The following is a 19,484-nucleotide window of genomic DNA, read 5'->3' as shown; positions in this document are numbered from 1 at the left end:
GCCAGCAACAGAGCCCCATCAGCGCTGGTGGATCCATGCACCGAATGTCACCCGCCGTATCCCAAGGCTCCATCCCTTCGATACCCTCCAACAACCCTGCACAATCACCCTACCAATATCAACAAAGGCCACCACTGCAATACCCCGGTAGTCAAGCACCCGTCTTCTCCAACGTTCAGAACCCCAACGGTGGACTGGCACTTGTCGGAGGCCACCCTGCGATGATGCCAGGATTCAACAGCGGTCACGCAGCAGCTATGCCTCATTTCATGGGCCACCCACAACACCAACAGCCTGCTGCTAACGACCGACCGTTCAAGTGCGATCAGTGCCCCCAGAGCTTCAACAGGAATCACGACCTGAAGAGGCATAAGAGGATCCATCTAGCTGTCAAGCCTTTCCCTTGCAATCACTGCGACAAGAGCTTCTCGCGGAAGGATGCGCTCAAGGTATGTTTTGTCACTTTAATGAACACCGCGCGAATAAAAGCTAACAGATCAACAGCGACACATACTCGTCAAGGGATGTGGAAAAGCCACCGCCGACGACAACACCAAACGCGAAACCCCGTCGCCCAAAATCGAGGACTCGAAGCACTGATCGCCGAACCTCCGCCGTCCATCGCCCTTCTTACTCGATGGAGAGTCCTCGGCCTCTCCTACTTTCACTTCTACTTCTCCTGTATTACTTATTCACCTCCTCCTATACGCTGTCCTACATCCCTCTCGCGCACGTCGCCTGCGCTAAAGGCATCGTTCTGGTTACGACTTATGCATGTTTTATCACGTCTGCTTATTTATTATTTCTGAACTGGACTACCCTGGGAAACGAACGAACGGAAAGGGGAGTTACGGGACATATTTTTACGTTCGGGCGGATCGCGAATACCTTTTACTTGTTGTTTTATCGCGCTGTGTATGTATGAAGGTATATCTGCATTGGTCACGCGCGTTTCGGTTGTCGATGGTTGTATGTAGTTGGCACCGCATTGCTTCTGTTGTCGTTCGGGTTAGAGATGGGACAACGTTGCAGGAAACTGGTGGTCGGAAGCTTATGGTTCGGTCGATGCGGACGCCTGCATGTGCTTTCCAGGGTGGGAAGGGGGCTCTACGCCGACCTTGCTTACGGGTGTAATGTTTCAGGGACGAAGTGGAACACCCACTGTACACCGGGGGTTTTCTTTTTCGCTTCGCTTTTACGGAAGACTGCATTTGCGGTGCGGAGTCAGAACTGCGCGCACTGCATTGCTACTAGCAAAAATACCACATCATGACTTACCTGAAATCCTCACCTACATGCATTACCATGTCGTGAACTCGCTTTCACCCACATCCACTCAGTCCATCGACTTGAGTCAAGATCCCCCTGCGCAACATCCAGCGAACTTGCGGTGTGAATCGGGTGTGATGTGCTTCACTTTGTTCCCGTAGGTACATGTAGTTAAGTGTGGCATCACTGGCATATATCATCTGCATTATGTTCCTGAAGGAGCGGTCGCGGCATTAAGGTTTTGATTCGTGCAAGGAACGCAAGACGGTTAAGTGCAGCGAAAAAGAGGTGCGAACCACATTGCCGGTACAAATGGTTCGGCAGGCTCCGGGGGCTGGGATTGGATTCGGGGTTGTGCGGGCGGGCGGCTTGGCACGGACGTGGACGTGCTGGAAGACGCGCTCGACGCGTGGACTGCAAACTTCCATCCTACCTCACCTCACTTCATCGCGAAGCGGGACGCGCTTTCACCTCGCCACGATGCGCTTTCATCTCATCTGCTGCCTACGTCGGATATGCTGCGCGACTGAAATGTTCAACAGGTAAATTGAGGATCCCCAGGTAAAAAGTACCTACTTCACGCTCATTTCAGGCACGCGTGGCTCGCCTTCGATATAAAACCCCATCTTCTGTATGCTTCAACCCTTGCTATGTCTTTTCTCTTGTCACAGTTTTCTCACGTGATGTCTTCTGGCATGTCTATGTACAAGGTATATTACAAGCCAGCTTCCACGCTCACGAGCAAGACCCGCTGGCAACTTCTGCGCAAGGTAAGCGGGAAAGCCATGTCAAGAGCTTCGATGTATCGGTAAGAACACACTTTCCTTAAGTCTTCATCTCATTTTCTTTTCTTCAGCCCACCTTATACAGCAAAAACCCGACCAGGTGTAGAGCCTACATCAACATTACGCCATCTACTTTGAATGTTTTTATGTTGATGTAGGCTGCAGACCTGTTCCAAAGTATAGTTCTTCCCTGAGTTCCAGCTCTCTCATCATGTTTGGGATCACGACAATGTTCGTCGGTCATGGTGCTCGTCGCAATGGCTTACTGCACCCCCAAAGTAGCGTTTACGTCTCATTATGGTAGAGAGACGCCTTCCTGCTTCTGCAGCTCATCGCCACTGCTGTGGCTGGTATTGGTGTTGCTCCTGCCGCCGCCGCGTTTGCATCCGATGGCGCTTCCACAGGGTCTCAGTGCTGTCTGTGCGGTGCACTTCCCTCGCAAATTATTTTTCCTCTACCAACATCGACACTTGCATAGCCGGTCCCATTGTATGCATCCATCTACTTGTTAGCTTCTTGGAGCGAGAGCAGACTCACTTGGCATTGCACATCTAGCCGCCTTTCCCTTACCGGCCCCGTCTACGGACTCGCTGGCGGTCAAACGATCGGGCGATAAACAACAACAACAACAACACACATCATCTCCGTCATGGCCTTGACCTGATACCCCCACTGCAGCAACGCCGACTACCCCAACAACACACCGCAAGCTTTTTACGCTCTTGGACACCCACCTTATCGTCTTGTATCTCTTGGCTCTTCCACCCTTGTATCGTATCACAACAGCTGCACTACTCGAGGACTTCCACCTTGACCACTGCAAGCCCTTACCCACAACATGGATTCCAGCTTCCATGGCCGCCCACCAACGCGGCGACGTGCGCTCGGTGACGGCACGAACCGCGCAAATGAGGGCCCACGCATCCAGCGCGGCAATGAAAAGCGACGCAACAGCTACGCGTCTTCGTCACCTCATCCACTTCCCCACAACGAGTCCATAGTTCCGAATGGCACACTCGCAGTTAGTCACGAACAAGTCTCACCGGAGAACAAGCGTCTGTCCGCCGTTCAAGCCCACGAAGATCGTCCCCACAAGTCGAAGCGCGATTCGGAGATTTCCAATGCGAGCACCAATGCTTCCAGCTCAAACCGCCGGCGCAAAACACACATTGGTCCTTGGCAGTTGGGCAGAACTATTGGGCGAGGTGGCTGCTCGCGTGTGCGGCTTGTCAGACACAGCGTCACAGGGCAATATGGTGCTGCGAAGATCATCTCCAAGGCTACAGCCGAGAAGGTGCGCGCTTTGAGCTTGGCCAACCTCATCGCGGAGCAAGAGTCGTCACTCTATCCCGACGGCAAGGTCATCCCATTTGGCCTGGAGCGCGAGATCTGCATCATGAAGCTGCTGGATCATCAAAACATTGTGCGCCTGTATGACATCTGGGAGAACCGCGATGAGCTGTAAGTACACCACCGATAACAAACTACTTGTCTAACATGGTGCAGCTACCTCATAATGGAGTTCGTCGAAGGCGGCGAGTTGTTCAGCTACATCCACGAGCAGCATGGCTTGATCGAGATCCATGCCGTACACATCTTCCGTCAGATCATCGCAGCCCTAATCTACTGCCATCGTATCAATATCCATCATCGCGACCTCAAGCCCGAGAACATTCTGCTGGACAGAGATACCATGAACGTCAAGCTTGTCGACTTTGGCATGGCTGCGTTGCAGCCTGTCGGCAAGAAGCTCACCACACCCTGTGGTAGTCCTCATTATGCAGCACCAGAGGTTATCAAGACTACATCATACGACGGAGGAAAGGCAGATGTATGGAGCTGTGGCGTCATATTGTTCGTCCTGCTTACCGGCACCCCTCCCTTCAACTATTCTGGCGATGAGCGCGATCTAAAGCATCTGTTTCGCGATATTGCCGCGGCGAAGTATGTCATGCCCGACAGCATCTCCAGAGAGGCCCAAGACCTCATTGGAAAGATACTCGTCGCTGATCCGAACCGCCGTATCTCTATCGATGAGATCTGGGACCACCCATTCTTGCGCAAGTATCAGCAAGAGCTGAATTTCGTGGGAGAGAATGTCAACGTCGACTACTGGACTGGCCCCCTTCCTGCCATCGCCGAGTGGACGACTCTCGAACGCACTTCCGTTGATCGCGAGATATTGCGGTACCTGCGTACACTCTGGCATAGTGAGAAGGAGGAAACCCTTGTCCAGAAGTTGTTGAGTAAAGAGTAAGCATCCTCCTTACTGGGTTCAAGTGCATCTACTAATACCTGAAACAGGCCAAACCAAGAGAAGTACTTCTACTCTGCACTTCTGAAGTACCACACCGATCAACTAGAGAACTACCAACCGGACGCACACCATGTCGTAGCCCACTCCAACAGCGACCATCACCATAATACACGGCATTCGCCCACGCGGAGGGACTTGGAGGAGCTTCCGACCAACAGCAATGCTCACAAGCGCTCGCAGTCCACGTATTCCATTATGCACAATGAGCATCTATACTCGAAGCACAGCCTCTACGAGTCGCCTGTCTCTGAAGCTAGCTACGACCCATACCGAGCCTCGAGGCAGCCTATCGTCCCCATTCCCGAAGATGCTCCACTCAACCAGAATGTCACAGTTCATCGGGGACAGAGCGGTCGCAGCGAAAAGCTTCGTCCTACCACCGCTTTGGGGCATCATACCGGAAACTCGTTACGCGTTCAAGCTCTGCGAAACAACTCTAAGCGTAGTTCCGCACTGTCCCGCGGCTCTTCACGAAGCACGCCTTCCAACCAGAGTACCCCATCTCATCGCGCTCCTTCGATACAGCGACGCTCCATGTCTCGTTCGTCCATCGCGAGCTCACACTGGCCTAGTAGCCCACCTGTTGCTGCTCGATCCGCTGGTATGGGTAAACGAGGTGTGAGCTTTTCGCACCTGCGCGATCGTCGGACTTCAGTAGCGACAACTAGCAGTTGGCAGACCGAGGTTGGATCTTGTGCCGACTACATGTCTCATAGGCCTCACACGTCTATTGGGTCGTATGGTCCGTCTATCAAGACGAGCACGACTCGGTCAACTCCTAGGCCAAGAGCTCGCATGAGCTCAGAGACGCCGCGCTTGAAGCTCCGCAAGCCAGAGAGCCCTACCAAATACATCCAAGGCGAGGCTCGGAAGGTTAGCATGGAGCTGGGTAAAGTCATGGAAGAGGCCTTCAACCGCTCTTCAGTCGGTTCGAGCGTTCGTTCAGATGCTTACCACGATGCCTCGCAATATGACAGCCCTCCAACTTCATTCTCCAATACCCGCGACTCAGGTGGCAGTACTCTGGCCGCTACCCCAGGTGCTAAGCTGCTCTTTGGAGAGAGGCCATTACCACCAACTCCCGCCAAGACACCCACTACTTTCCTGCAGCGAAAGTTGGCGGAGACGCGTGCGGACATCGCCCGACGACGGAACGAGGATGACGATACCACTGAACATTTCAACGAGGTTCTTGAGCATCTCGATCGTTTAATGGTGCCTGGGGTTGGAGGCAAGCGTACAGTCTCTGCTCCAGCGAAGTCCCCCGAGCGTCAACTGCTGCGCGCCATCCCAGAGGAAGTCAAGGCCGACAGTGGGAATGGGTTTGATGCCCATGTTCCCCAACGTCGAACTGTCACTGACCCCGTCAGGCCTCTTGGTCGTCGTGTGGTAACCGAGCAGCAGCAGATTATCCGTATGGTCGATGGATCGCCTACCCGTGTCGCGCCTCTAAATATCCGCAAGCGCAGTGGTGCAAGCTTGAAGACGAATGCGACTAACGAGGTGCCTGCTGTACCCTTGATTCGATCATATGAGAATGGACAGCACGATCTGCAAGCTCCACGTACGAACGAGGCCGCTCCCGTTCTCCAGAAGCAGAACACGCTGCTTAAAAAGAAGAAGTCGCTGTGGTTCCGTCGCAACACTGGCGAGCAGGAGCGTGATCAAGAGAACAAGGAGAACCAAGTCAAGAAGAAGCAGTCGAACACGCTCCTCCAGATCCCAGAGGCATGGCGGGGTCTCGATGACCGCATCAAGGCTGATCGTGCACCATTTACGAACATTGAGAGCGAGAAGCTTGATCATAAGGGCGTAGATGGTAGCAGCGGAAGCGAATTCCCCATGCGTAACACCAGTTCAGCTGCCACGAAGAGCGATGGTTCGACTCGCAAAGGCTTCTTCGCCTTCTTTGGCAGGAAGAAGGACGACAAGGGCAAGAAGCCAATGGAACTTGGAGGTGAGTTCATCCCTTCTTACTTTCATTTCTGATCAAACACTAACATGCTTTCAGGACTCAACTTCAGCTCATCTTCGATCCTGTCCAACTTCGACATCAGTTCTGACAACAATAACGATACAGCTCGTACTGGTCCACCGGAAATGCAGATGAACTGGCTATCACGCTTTCTCCACATCAAGCCTGCCAGCAAGACGCTGTGCTTCCAGATTGGTCGTGGCAAAGTTCGTCAGGACCTTGTTCGCCTGCTGCGCGACTGGCAACGGTTCGGCGTTCAGGACGTCTCACTGGACCGCGCATCAAACTCAATCAACGCACGCATTGACAAGAGCAACCGTAAGTGCCCACCACCCCGAGCGTGTCTTCTATTCAGCGGATAGCGTCTGCAAAACTGGCGGTTCGAAGTGGAGATGCTCGAAGCCGAGCTTGTATGGCGATGTAATGCTGCGATTTACTTCTACAACCTACGCAAATCCATGCTAACATCTTTTCCCTCACAGACCTCAAGATCAAGCCCGTAACCTTCGTCATTGAACTCTTCGTCGTACTCGAACACGGACGCCGCGCCAACCTCTGCCTCGCCCGCTTCACGCAAACCCGTGGCGCCGCCTCTAGCTTCCGCAAGGTCGTCGATATTGTCGAAGACGTCTGCCGCGCTCGCTGCATGCTGGTTGAAGACGAAGAGAAGAGAGCTTCGATGATGGAGGTCTTGGACTAGGATACCAAGATGAAGAAACATGAAGATGATAATGATAATGACGGAGCGGGGTGTTTGGATACCAGATGGCATACTTCTTCCCTCTTTTGAGTAGGGTTTAGGGATTGTATTGTGCTTTGAGTCTGGGTATCTTGTTTGTAGTAGGAGATGGGAGATTGGTGGATTGTCGATAATTGGGCATCTTCTGAATACGATACAGATGGATACGCTTCCACATGCTCTAGTGTTGGCGTGGGGATGGTTGATGGGATGATGTTGGTTTACTTGTACACGTATACTCCCTCCCGGCGCCGAAGATAACGTCTAATACGTAATAATAATAGTCGCTTCTGCGATTACTATCATAGTTCCGTGCATGTGAAGGTGTTTACATGGCACTCTTGATAGATATATGACCACCATGAGCGGCACCCAGAAGGTACTCAAGCACTGTGCCTTTGACATCCGAGCACTTGTTAGGCCGTCGTATGCGGAAGATCGGTACTCAGGATAGCAGCGGAGGACACGAAAACCTGTTGTAGACGTCTGTCAAGTCAATGGTAGTCGTATGATAAGGTAGGAGAAGACATTTATACTGCTGGCTCACGAGGTTTCGCTACCTCTATACTTGTAATGATGTACATCATGATGGTGTTACGCATGTGGGGGTGTTACACAGATGATATGACAGTACGTACATCGACATCAAGCGTAAGGATGATAGGTGTTCTTTGTTGTGTTTCAGAAGGTTGGAGTTCTTGAGATGTTAGAGGTGGCATACGATAAAGAGCATCATGGCATCAGTCGCAGTAGTACAATCACTTGGTTCAGCTCTGTACATGCTGGGCGACTCGCCGGGATACCTCCATATGCCGCCATTGTCTGGGCTACTTCTTACAGGCAGGATGTGTAGAATGTCACCCTGGATCTCTCGCCGTAATGCCTCACAGACCTTTGTCATGTTATACACACATGTGAGCTCAAGCTCTTCCGGTGTTCGTGAGGACGTGGTATTGCATTCGCCCTATGGCGCCAGACGCTAATGTGGACAGTGTCCGGCACACCGATCCAAAAAGAGGTGAAGAAGCCATGATGCCATTCCATTCATTCCATTTTCCGCAGTGTGTTTGTTCGGAAGAGAGATTCAGAGAGTAAAGGAACACCGAGTCATCCCGAAAAACCAGCCATAACCCAGACTATGCACGCCATATCGAACCCAGCTTAACGAGTCCTTGCCTGCACCTTTGGTGCGGCACCCTTGGCACCCTGCTTGCTGACCTTGGCGGCGTTGCCTCGTGCGGACGCGGCGGCGTTCTTGGCCTTCTCAGCCTTCTTCGCTGACTCGGCGGCGGCCTTCTTCTCCTTGCCCTCCTTGATGGCAGCGGTGCGGGCGGCGGTACGGGCCTCGGGGCGTTGGCTGCGGCGCTCCTTGATTACGTCGAGCGAGGCACCGACGATGGCACGCTGGTGCTTGACTGTGCGGCGGGTACGCTTCTTGGCGACTTCCTGTTGGAGAGATGGTGGTTAGCGCAGTCCGCGATGGGGTAGTAGAGATGCATGTTGCGATGAGAGCAACACCGCCGCTGAGGATGTTTGCCATGCCCAAGTCTGTCCGCAGTGCAGACTGATGTCATAGTTCACTGCCTCTCAAACATGTCCCAGCGGCGTGCATATGAGTTCGCGGCGACTAACCTCAGAGATACCCTTCTTGTGCGCCCTTCGGTAGAGAGTGGTCCAGTGAATCTTGCGAGGGTTCTTGCGCTGGAGGAAAAGGGACTCGGTCTTTCCGTTCTGGAAGCGGAAGATCTTGCTGTCACCACGGATGTAGAGCTTGCCCTGTTTATGCCATCAGCAAATGTCCGACCCATTGTAGTGTTCCATCCCCGTCCGCCAGGTGTTCGCGTTGTCGCCGTCGCGATGGCGGGATTTCGACGTCTGAGGGGCGAGCGGCGAGACGTGGAGGGGCAATTTAACGCACCTTGCCCGGGTAGATCTTTTGACCGCTGAAGGAATCGTCGTAGGTACGCATGTTGGCGGTGTTGGCGTGATACCTGTGTGTTAGTCGTGGGGTTGTCGTCGGTCGCGAATTCAATATTGCAACTCCGGAAGAGACCTGTGGGCGGGCTAAGCCTGGGCAGGCTAGTCTCTTGGCGCTGGCGCGGTGGCTGGTGCGCGCCTCACCAAACGCCTTTCACGCACACACACCGCGATGCAACTCCAACGCGACAGTAGTTCTTCATCACAGTGCGATCAATGCTACCTGTGATGTCTAGGCGTCTGTGCATAGTTTTCACGCGTCCGTACAACAGCTTTGCATCAACCTTTCTTACCGCATCCAGCCTCACAACTGCTTTCACAGCAATCACTCACCACAAGCCAATGCGTTCTCCTTCTCCATCGCCGGGATTGGTGCTGATGAGCCCGATATCATCTCATAGCTTGCCAGATTCATTATCCAAGTTTCTCTTTACGAATAAACGTCATGAAGATGTCCAGGCCACTGCAGTCGATCTGCCTCAACCAGCGCGCACTGCATACCATTTAGATCACGGTGTATGGGGTGCGGCAGACAGAGTGAAGAATGAATCAGGCATCAGCGCAAATAACATGGGCGATTTCATCATAGGTTCTTTCCCTATCGCCCTGAAGGTGTATCACTAGGATATCTACGTCATTTTTGGCATTTTCGTACAGCCAGAAGGCAGTCGCATACTTTCATGCTGATATGATCTAGCTGATGGAGCTAATTTATATAGCAAGGGTCACCGTCAAAACAGCTCGAGAAGTTTGTCAGCACCGGATTCGTCATACCGCAATACTGTGGGCGGTAAGACCATTGAGATATCATCGAAGCAGCCAGCACGTCCTAGCCACCACACCGCAAGTTCAGCAGAGGAATAAGTGAAACCGCTCGTCAGGAATATTCGGTGCTAGTCCCACCGCGGGCTCTGTCCGTTTGTCCGGTAAGGTCTGGAATACTCATGAACTTACAGCTTAATATTATTGCAATCACTGAGTACATATAAGACTTCATCAAAATTAGCAACAACAAAAACATTCCCGATGTTACTTGCTATGGATCCTTCATCACACAAAATTTCGGTTGCGTCCGCCGGTTCCGGTATGCAGTTACGAGAGCATGGCGATACAACGTTTGACCCGACAACGCATCGTCTCGTCACTGCACCGACGCCACGGTCTGCACGAGCAAATGCAGCCATATCTACATCTACTCTACACGACCAAGATCTGGTAGATGTCATGGCCGAGCTTGAACGCCATCAATCTGATCACCGAGTGGCCTTCGCCTTCGACACGGCTCAAGGTGGCCGTATCCATCCATTGAACGAGGACGAGCTAAGACACTTCCGCAAGGAAAGAGATGGTGTATTTGGTCCATCTCAGTGGGACACGCCGAACCTTAACGGAGAGTTGCCGTTCACTTTCACATCGCTACCCAGCCCTGCGGCAGTCGAGAAAGCGATCAAAAGCGACATTGGAGGTGAGAATCACTTCCGTTTTGCACCTTCGCGGGGCTCGCCAGAAGACGATGCAAATGCTGTTGTGCATTTGCTCGACAACATTGGTAATCCGAGGTACTCTGAGCCTGGCGCGGTTGTCCACATGCAGTCGCCTACCTTCAATCAGAAGAAGCGCTGGATACCAGGATGGGAAGGGGACGGTGTACTGGGTCAGTCAGAGTTCCAGATGACTGTTGCTCCAGCAGGCGAGGTATTCGAGTTGGAGTACTACGAGCACCACTTTTCCACGACGCTGTTGACCGGCTCGAAAGTATGGTTCACCTTTCCTCCGCTGCAAGCCAATCTAGACCTGCTCCGTAAAGCGTACGAACGTATGCATGACAGCAACACCTCACACGTCCCCCTGGATGTTCTCTCGAAAACGCAACATGGCATTGCAATCATTCAGAAGCTAGGACAGACCCTTCTGCTCCCACCATACTGGTCCCACATGATATTCTGTACCGAGACATCAACATCGTGTAGTTTCTCTTTAGCAACCGCCACGCAATTCATGTACCGCATTAAGCACATGGATCTCTGGGTCAGCCACAATCTCTTCTGGGAGACGGGAGAACAGCTACAATCCCACCTCGTGCGCTATGCCTCAGAATTCGCAACTCATTTCGCGACCATTATGACAGGCGATCTCAAGCGCTTCAAAGTCGCCCCTGTGCAGAACCAGATATGCAGCGAGTGGGTCAAGACTGGACCGAAAGAGGCCGCAGAGTTTGAGAACATGAAAGAGAAGATTGGCGTACTCTTGTCATTGATTGAAGACAAGGATGCGAGGGAAAGAATAGATGATGAAATCCGACATGCGTGGATTGAGTTCATGGAGGAGAAGCGCAAGAAGAGGCCAGAATGCCGGCTATGTCGCGTACGTATCGAGCACATGCCAGCGGGAGAGACGCCAGATGAGCGATTAGCACGACATGTCACCGACGTGCACTGCTCGTACGAGGAGTAATCATTTCGACATGTCCGTCACAGCGAGAGGTGCACTACTTTGGTGCATCAAATTTTGAAGGTCTTATTCTTATTCCCGGGACGTTCCACAACTGTCATGGAAGAATTCAAATACCTCGCCCGCCCATCTCACGCCACTATCATTCACTATTAGTATAAAGACCCACGTCGCACAATGCGAGTCAAGTCGTCGCAGCCGCGCAACCACAGTGAGGGAGAAGAGCATCGGATCGGTCCCTGCCATCCGACACTAAACCGCCCGGGCCGGCCGCCATCTTCATCTACCAAGCCCAAACAGGTCTAACAAGCGGAAACGACCCACGACTTGAGCTCATGCCCCCGCACACTACACCCTGAAATCTTTTGCCTCCGGTGAACTAGACCGCCGCCATTCTGGCAGCTAGAATGCGCCATTGTCAGCAACCGATACTTTTGTACAAAGCTGAGCTGCGGCTGAAGAAATTTCCTGGAAGCTGAATGGAAGGCCTGATCTACGACCGAGGTTCGGCTCGTACCTGCAGATGAAGATGCAGAAGTGGAGAAGGCATTAGACATGTTCTAGGTCGGAGGGGATGGCCAAATCAGGTACCTATATAAGCAGAGTATGTAATGAACGAACGGGACGGCAGACAAGAAGATATTACAACACGAATCTCGAATTTACCTATTAGTTGACCATTTCTACCCACCTCCTACCCACCCACCCACATCTCCAAAACCTCCATCAGGGACGATCCAGAGACTACACATCACTATCGACAAAGCCTGTCTTAACCCCCCTACCCACAACTAAAATGCGCTTCCTCTCCACCCTCCTGAGCACAACCCTCAGCCTCCTCACCCTCACCTCCGCCGCCTTAACAATGAACACCACAAACGGCATGGGCACCACACCCACCCAACGCTACGTCATCTCAGCCTCACAAGCACAAACCGTCATCGACGCCGCCATCACCAACGCCACATCCCTCCAGATCCCCGAGAACATCGCCATCGTAGATCCCTCTGGCCTCCTCGTCGCTTTCCACCGCATGGACAACGCATTCATCGGGTCCATTGATATTTCGCAGAAGAAGGCTAGGACGGCTGTGCTGTTCAATGGGTTGTATGCTAGTGCGGATTTGTATGCCGCGGTGCAGCCTGGTGCGCCGCTTTATGATGTGCAGAATACGAATGGCGGGTTGATCGCTTTCGGGGGCGGGATACCGATTTACCTTGAGGGAAAGTTGATTGGGGGTGTGGGTGTTAGTGGAGGGAGCGTGGAGCAGGATTTGAGTGTTGCGAATGCGGGAGTGGAGGCTTTGGGGGCGACTACCAAGGCATAGGCCCATGGGGTAGCCGTAGAGGACTTTATTCGATGTTTAGGTCGCTAGCGAAGATATTGTGACCGTGAAGTCATATCTCATACCCCGCCTCGACTCATACCGTGACAACGACACATGCGTGCTCAGCATGCATTCCCACTATCCTCTCTCTTCTGGCGCTTAGGCCCCCGGTCAAACGATTGTGGAAACCCTCCTCCAAGCCGCTGCAGATCTCCATTCCGCGCCACTTCCTCCGCAAATATGAATCTGCCAAATGCACATCAGCACGTCAGACTTGGAGGAGGTTACCTCATGAGCTCATACGTCTGGCTCCTCTCCATGCCTTCTATCGCATCTTTGGCATCGAGCCTCGTTCGTTCCTTTACGCCCTCCATCTCCGCAATCGCTGCGAACCGTTCTTTCCAAAGTGCCCATCTTTCTTTGCTGAACTCGCTTTTGCCCTTCCAGAGTTCGCCTCCGCGTCCTGGGTTGCCTTGCTTCTTGTCGGTGGGTGTGAGGTCTTTTTCCATGCGGAAGAGGTCGTGGCCGTAAGCTATTATCCAAGCTACAGCTGCGGGAACGTTTGCGTCGTATTTTTGGTTGGCCGTCGACATGGGTTCATCGATGGGAGGTGTCTCGAGAGCTTCCCGTAGCGCGAAGATGGCGTACATGGAGAGATCGTAGATATGTTCCCTTGCTACAAAGGCGAAGAAGTAGTTCATGTTCGTCCATGCTTGCACCTCCGTCTCGATGAAGCCTTCGTGAGCGGCTGGCGCGTCGTTGAAGGCCTCACGACAGGCCATGCCAAAGTCAGTCATTTCCCTGTAGAGGTAGTCATACTCCTTGTTGTCCGGTATTGAGTGCTCCTTGAATGCGGCGAGTAACTTGATGAGTTGGTGGTGCTGTGTTCGGGCGCCGTCGCGGAATGTTGATCGTCTTGCTGAGTGAATGATGCTGGTCCATAGGTCCATGAAGTCGACATCGTCGAGTTTGGACTCCTTGATCTTTTCATCAATCGGTCCGAGGATGCGCGCCGTCGCTTCTTTCACGTCGATCTTCTGATCGAGGTAGTCTTGGATCAACGGGTAGTACGCGCTGTCTTCTTTTGGACGGAACCATCCTCTTATCTTTGCAATCTGGTCGATTTGATCTGCCTCGTTCTGGAGGGTTGGGAGGATGTCCTTGATCCTTTGGTTTTGTTGCTAAAACTGAATATTAATTATGAGCAAAAATGAAATCACTATGAGCAAATACCGCTATGCGAGCCATTGTTCTGATCGGTGGAGCGAGACGTGGTGCGCTTAGGCTGGTGGGATGAGACAAAGGTACACGGTGTTTCCTTCTAGTGATGTCATACCCGGCGGTACCACGGTCAGTCCTACTAATCCCGCGTGTATGCCTCGTTAAGGCAGCTGGTGACCTGTGCCGGACCAGTCGAAGTACGCTATGAGGCATCCCTTTCTGAAAGTGGATACACACGACCAGTCTGTGTTGATAGGCGCGGAGCATCGTCCGCGTAACGGAAGGCAGGCGTTCGGTTGGCTGGAGAGGTGCATGGTACAAGAGCAGCTGTTACACCTTTAGCAACCACGCCTATAGTATAGCCGATCAGCGCTATGATCGTTAACAGAGGTGCGATGATCGGGATCGAAGCAGGAAGTCTCAAGAGAAGCTGATCGCCGAACGTGGGTGATCAACCCGATGCTGTCGGTACCTAGGTAAACAAGGGTCCTCGGAATGCCGGGGACGGGCGTCCCGCAGCCTTGGAACGTGTTTTTGCCCGCGGGGCACATCGAACCGCAGTGATAAAGCAAGCGTTCAGGATATTTCTATCGCAAGGATTGATGGACCTTAACCACCGGCATGGGATTCACGGCCATGTCACGAAGCCAGCATCGCATTAGCATCACAATGGACCCTGGAAGTATTCGCTGGTCCGTAGTACCACCTGGGCACGTCAAAAGATCGATGTATTCCTCAAACTCATCCTACAGCTTCGCACCCCTCTCCCTCGCAGCCAGAGCCCTCAGATCCTTTCTAAGTATCTTCCCCGCGGGACTTTTCGGGACCTCGTCTAGGAATACAACACCTCCCCTCAACTGTTTATGCCCGGCAACCTTCCCCTTGACGAATTCGACAATGTCTTTCTCTCCAATCTTACTCTTATCAGCGACAACGTATGCTCTTGGCACCTCATTCGTTCCATCATCCGTCGACACACCAATAACCGCAGCATCCAGCACGAGCGGATGACTGAGCAACACGGCTTCCAACTCCGCCGGCGCAACCTGTAGCCCCTTGTACTTAATCAACTCCTTCTTCCTGTCCTGAAAAGATAGAGGTACGAAGTCAGTACATGTCTCACATGCATTTCGTCCAGCCACGACTTACCACGATATAGAACATCCCATCCCTAAACTCCGCGATGTCACCCGTGTGGAACCAACCATCGTGAGTGAAAGCCTCCCTATCCGCCTCTTCATTCTGATAATACCCCTTACACACCACTGGTCCTTTCACCAGCACCTCCCCAGCCATCCCCTCTTCCACATCCCTCCCCCCATCATCAACAAGCCTAGCCCGCATATTCGGCAACAACATAGCCACACTCCCCGTATCATCCCGCATCCCAGGCGTCATAATCGTCGCACTCCCCGTCGTCTCACTCAAGCCCCAGGTCTGATCCACAAAACACTCCTCCCCACCAAGTTTCTGACTAGCTGCATACTGAAGATCCCTTCCTAGTGGCGCGGCACCCGAGACGCAGAATTCTAGGGAGGCGAATTGCGTGGTTGCTAATGGTGATTTGGCGATTAGCAAAAGGATGGGGGGAACGGTGAAGAAGAAGGTTATGCGGTAGAGGGCGTTGTAGGAGAGGAAGGATGGGAAGTCGAAGCGGGGCATCCAGTATACGGTTCCGCCAAGGTAGAAGGGGTTTATCAGGTAGCCTTGTACGCCGGCTATGTGGGCGGTGGGGAGGTCTGGTGTGGGAAGTTAGTCTACGTCTTAACTGTGATGGGGATGAAGGTGTGACCTACGGGCGATTGTGCGGTATTCAAAACCCGGACGTTTCTCTTTCACCCACGCTTTCATCATATCCCCCGTACTAACAGTCTGGCTCACGATATTACGGTGTGAAAGCTTTACGCCCTTGGGTAGCCCAGTCGTCCCGGAGCTATAAATCAGCACTATCAGACTCTCGTCCAGCTCTTTCCGATCCGTAATCCGCGTCCACGGCAGTAAATCTCCTCCATCAATGATGTTCTGCCCCGGCCTCCCATCTTTACCAACAATCTTCAACGTCCATTCCCTCCCCTCACTCATAAGCAGTACGCGCCCGCCTCCACCCTGACCCCACCCCGCGTCCTCTGCAGCTCTTATCGTAGTCTCCAGGGTAGCTTGACAGGTGACAATAATCTTCGAGCTGGCACCTTGGAGTTGCTTGGCTAGTTCGCTGGCCGTGCTTGCCGCAGACGCAGCGGAGAAGATACCACCTGCACCGATGATTCCATACGCGAGGACAGGGAGGAGGTAGTGGCCGGTCGAGATGACGGAGCACACGTCTTTTCCTGGGCCATGGGCGCCGATACCAAAGTGGTTGCGGAGGGCGGCTGAGGTGGCTTGGGTTAGGTGGCGGGCGCGCGATGTGGTTAGGATTAGACTTGGGTCTGCGGCTGAGACGTGGAGGGGAGTATCTGGTCTGGCTAGGCTGTGTTCGGAGTCTATGAGAGGGGGTGTTGTTAGTTGAGAAGGTTGTTGGGGTGGTGTTAGGTGCTTTTGCAGTGGTGGGCGTACCGAAAAGAAGACTTAGTACATCGAGGTCAGGGATCGGGTAGCTTTTCTCGGAACGATAGATGATTCCATCAGCCGTCTTGTCTACAACGGTAGCCATATTACTGCGCAGCTCCTCCTCATGCAAATACAATGTATGCGGATTCAACTAATGAAGCCCGACGAACGAAGCAGAAATGGCCACTACGGTCAATGGTACCACAAGACGTTGTTCTCGTGTATTCGGCTATATATACTCTAGCTAGAGGAGCCGCACAATCGCCCTCGTATAGCGACGCGTTTCCTCGGCTCCCTCGTTCCAGTTTGGATGGGCTGTCGATCCATCTGTGGCTTCGGCAAGCCTGGTATGTCAGTACTAGCGAGTAAGCGGGGTAAGTCGGGGTAATCAACAGCAGCCATGCAACTGGGCGCCATCGTGAGGCTATTCAGCTTTGACATATCAGACACTGATTGAGACGTGCAATGCTTGCTCACGATTTACGAGTCCTTGCGCTCTGAGCGTGGGTAGGTCATGATGTGAGCGTCGTCTTTCAACCTCTGCGTTTTGCACTCGGCTCATCATAGGCACCTTCAGCATCATCCCCCTCGGCGTCGTCTTCACCAGCAGGTTTGTTGGCTTTCTTTGGTTTTCGTCTCTTCCGCTTGTGCTTGACGGGTGGTTCTTCTGCAGCCGCAGTGATCTCCATGGCTACTTCTTCTGACTTTCGCGATAAAACCTGAACGGCCTTTTCAGGCGGACCTTTGGTTGTATACGCCATCGGAAGCACTGCTGGTCGTGCGATCGGAGGCAGCTCGCTCTCGTCGACCATGTTCTTGCGCATTCCTCTAGGGTTCTCTGCCTTGAGCAACGCGACGTATTCAGCGGTGCGTTTGGTATGCTCAACCTTGGTCATTATCTTCCAATCCACAGGCTTGTCTGCTGCTCTCCACTTTTGCCAAACATCGTCGTGCATTACGCTTCCGCTGAGGACAACGAAAGCGCAGCTGTTCCACAATGTATGGACTGCTTGTATGGGTAGCCACTTGGACCTCAGCTCGCCATGCTCGGCAAGCCAGTATGCGACCTTTGCTGGCGTAGGACAGATGTTGCGTAGGTGTGGCTCGACGTAGATTGTGCGCTGGTCCCAGAATGCTAGGCCGTCGTCATCGGTGACTTCGAACGAGTTGTGGGGTAAGTATTTGGGAGGGTACGAAGAGGGCTTGCGGCGAACATGGTAGCCATTGCTCGAGAGCTCTATCATCTTAGAGGGGTGGTCGCGGAGTGCTTGCTGAAGGAGGATTTGAGAGGCTTCGGGCCTCAGGGAGGAGATGTTGGGGTGTTCGAGGATGGCGGTGAGGTGGATGTCTGTATAGCAAGTCAGTTATGGGGGAGGACATAGACCTGGGTATGTATACAATTCTCCTCGCCATCGACGGTTCTGTAACGGTCCTGCAGCCACCTGGCGCGCTGCTCTTCCTGGTGGGCATAGTCGGTGAAGATCAGCTCGATGCCAGCAGCAAGCTGGCCAATGTACTCTGGCGTGACGGGCTTGGTAGTAAATCTGGGACCAGGCTTGGTGGCTTTGAGGTCAGTCTGTTCTGGCTGGTCAGTAGGTGAGCTGGTTCTTGTCTTCTGCATCGCCTCGACCAGCGCATCGTCTTGGTCGCCTTCAACAGGCGCTTTAGAGGGACCTTGGGCAGGCTTGGGCCGCGGCTTCTCGCGGACGCCCTTGAGCCTGAGCGCTCTGGGAATGAACATGGCACGGATGTTCCGCTCTCGTGGTGGAGAGAGTTGACAAGAATTGGCGTCGCTGAACAAGTTCGAGTGCCATCGCAGACCGCATTCGCGACGCGCCGCGGCTCAAGCACGGACCTACGTCAGTCCCCAGAATCTCAATTTCCGTACAGCGCTGTCGACCAACAATCTCGCAAACCTCCTTCATACCCGATTTTGCCCTCGACCGCCAAGATGGCCAAAGAGAAGAACTACAACCCCGTGCAAGAAGCCAAGAAGGCCGAGAAGCAGAAGCAGATCCGCAAGCAAAAAGCCAACCTCCAGACCCAGCGCAACGAGAAACTCGCGCGCCGAAACCCCAACCGCATACAACGCGACATTGACAACCTCAAAGAACTCGACCAGAGCGGCGCAATACGGCCACATGAGCGACAACGGCTACAGGAGTTGGAGAAGGATCTCGCCGCCGTCAACAAGGCGCGCGCAGCACTCGGCGACAAAGCGCCCGTCTTCAAGCCAGAGCGGCAATACAACAACGAGGACAGGGGGCGGGGAGGCGACCGGGGAGGCAGAGGCGGCGGTGTTCTAGGCAAGCGATCGCGCGACGGACCGCGCAAAGACGACGACAGCAGCGACACCGACGATGACGTGAAGCGCATCCCCATGCCGCGCGACACACCACCGCCTATACCGCGGAAATACCTACCACAAGACCCGCAAGACGAAGCAGCCGCGCCCGCCGAACCCAAGAAACCCACCATCGTCTACGAAGCCGCACCCCAGGTCCGCGATCTGCGCAAAGAAGCAACAAGATTCATGCCTGCGTCTGTGGCGCAGAAGGTCAAGCTGGCAAAGGGCGAGGGGCGGTTACTTGAACCTGATGAGTTTGACAAGTTGCGGGAAGGAGGGTATATGAATGAGGGGAAGAAGAAGGATGACACGGAAGAAGGTGCTGAGAAGGTTCCTCGAACAGCTGAGGATGAGGAGCTGGATGCTTTCTTGAGGTTGCAGAACACATCGGCGGGTGATATGGCAGAGCAAGTTGCTGAGGCTGCGGTCCAAGAAGCAGAGTACAAGATGATGGCTGCTGAGGCCAAGGGGCAGATGGAGGGCATATCTGACGAGGCCAAGACGGCGGAGAATACACTCAGGCATGTGC

At 53.4% G+C, this 19,484-nt stretch overlaps 8 protein-coding genes across 8 annotated transcripts; 4 read left to right on the top strand and 4 right to left on the bottom strand.

The window, feature by feature from the left end:
• Window positions 1–44: 44 nt before the first annotated feature.
• Window positions 45–600, top strand: J4E86_005803 (uncharacterized protein; the record flags this gene model as incomplete). The annotated part of the gene is made up of 2 exons (XM_051446335.1): window positions 45–449; window positions 505–600. 2 exons carry the CDS (start codon window positions 45–47, stop codon window positions 598–600), a joined length of 501 nt encoding a protein of 166 aa, XP_051303102.1.
• A 2,292-nt stretch (window positions 601–2,892) lies between these two features.
• On the top strand, window positions 2,893–7,046 carry J4E86_005802 (uncharacterized protein; the record flags this gene model as incomplete). Its single annotated transcript, XM_051446334.1, has 5 exons — window positions 2,893–3,515; window positions 3,561–4,307; window positions 4,359–6,328; window positions 6,383–6,664; window positions 6,829–7,046. 5 exons carry the CDS (start codon window positions 2,893–2,895, stop codon window positions 7,044–7,046), a joined length of 3,840 nt encoding a protein of 1,279 aa, XP_051303101.1.
• A 1,200-nt stretch (window positions 7,047–8,246) lies between these two features.
• RPL24 (60S ribosomal protein L24) lies at window positions 8,247–9,054 on the bottom strand (the record flags this gene model as incomplete). The annotated part of the gene is made up of 3 exons (XM_051446333.1): window positions 8,247–8,531; window positions 8,718–8,861; window positions 9,004–9,054. 3 exons carry the CDS (start codon window positions 9,052–9,054, stop codon window positions 8,247–8,249), a joined length of 480 nt encoding a protein of 159 aa, XP_051303100.1.
• Window positions 9,055–10,286: 1,232 nt separating this feature from the next.
• On the top strand, window positions 10,287–11,516 carry J4E86_005800 (uncharacterized protein; the record flags this gene model as incomplete). Its single annotated transcript, XM_051446332.1, has 1 exon — window positions 10,287–11,516. One exon carries the CDS (start codon window positions 10,287–10,289, stop codon window positions 11,514–11,516), a length of 1,230 nt encoding a protein of 409 aa, XP_051303099.1.
• Window positions 11,517–12,309: 793 nt separating this feature from the next.
• Window positions 12,310–12,840, top strand: J4E86_005799 (uncharacterized protein; the record flags this gene model as incomplete). The annotated part of the gene is made up of 1 exon (XM_051446331.1): window positions 12,310–12,840. The coding sequence occupies one exon, from the start codon at window positions 12,310–12,312 to the stop codon at window positions 12,838–12,840; it is 531 nt and encodes a 176-aa protein (XP_051303098.1).
• Window positions 12,841–13,124: 284 nt separating this feature from the next.
• On the bottom strand, window positions 13,125–14,088 carry J4E86_005798 (uncharacterized protein; the record flags this gene model as incomplete). The annotated part of the gene is made up of 2 exons (XM_051446330.1): window positions 13,125–14,021; window positions 14,074–14,088. The coding sequence occupies 2 exons, from the start codon at window positions 14,086–14,088 to the stop codon at window positions 13,125–13,127; spliced, it is 912 nt and encodes a 303-aa protein (XP_051303097.1).
• Window positions 14,089–14,807: 719 nt separating this feature from the next.
• Window positions 14,808–16,711, bottom strand: J4E86_005797 (uncharacterized protein; the record flags this gene model as incomplete). Its single annotated transcript, XM_051446329.1, has 4 exons — window positions 14,808–15,146; window positions 15,211–15,779; window positions 15,858–16,430; window positions 16,615–16,711. 4 exons carry the CDS (start codon window positions 16,709–16,711, stop codon window positions 14,808–14,810), a joined length of 1,578 nt encoding a protein of 525 aa, XP_051303096.1.
• A 430-nt stretch (window positions 16,712–17,141) lies between these two features.
• Window positions 17,142–18,349, bottom strand: J4E86_005796 (uncharacterized protein; the record flags this gene model as incomplete). Its single annotated transcript, XM_051446328.1, has 2 exons — window positions 17,142–17,956; window positions 18,007–18,349. 2 exons carry the CDS (start codon window positions 18,347–18,349, stop codon window positions 17,142–17,144), a joined length of 1,158 nt encoding a protein of 385 aa, XP_051303095.1.
• Between the last annotated feature and the right edge of the window lie 1,135 nt (window positions 18,350–19,484).

The sequence above is a fragment of the Alternaria arbusti genome (genome assembly GCF_024043155.1).
Source record: "Alternaria arbusti strain BMP 1465 chromosome Unknown scaffold_6, whole genome shotgun sequence".
NCBI classification, from domain to species: Eukaryota; Fungi; Ascomycota; class Dothideomycetes; order Pleosporales; family Pleosporaceae; genus Alternaria; species Alternaria arbusti.
This window is presented reverse-complemented; position numbering and strand designations above follow the sequence as displayed.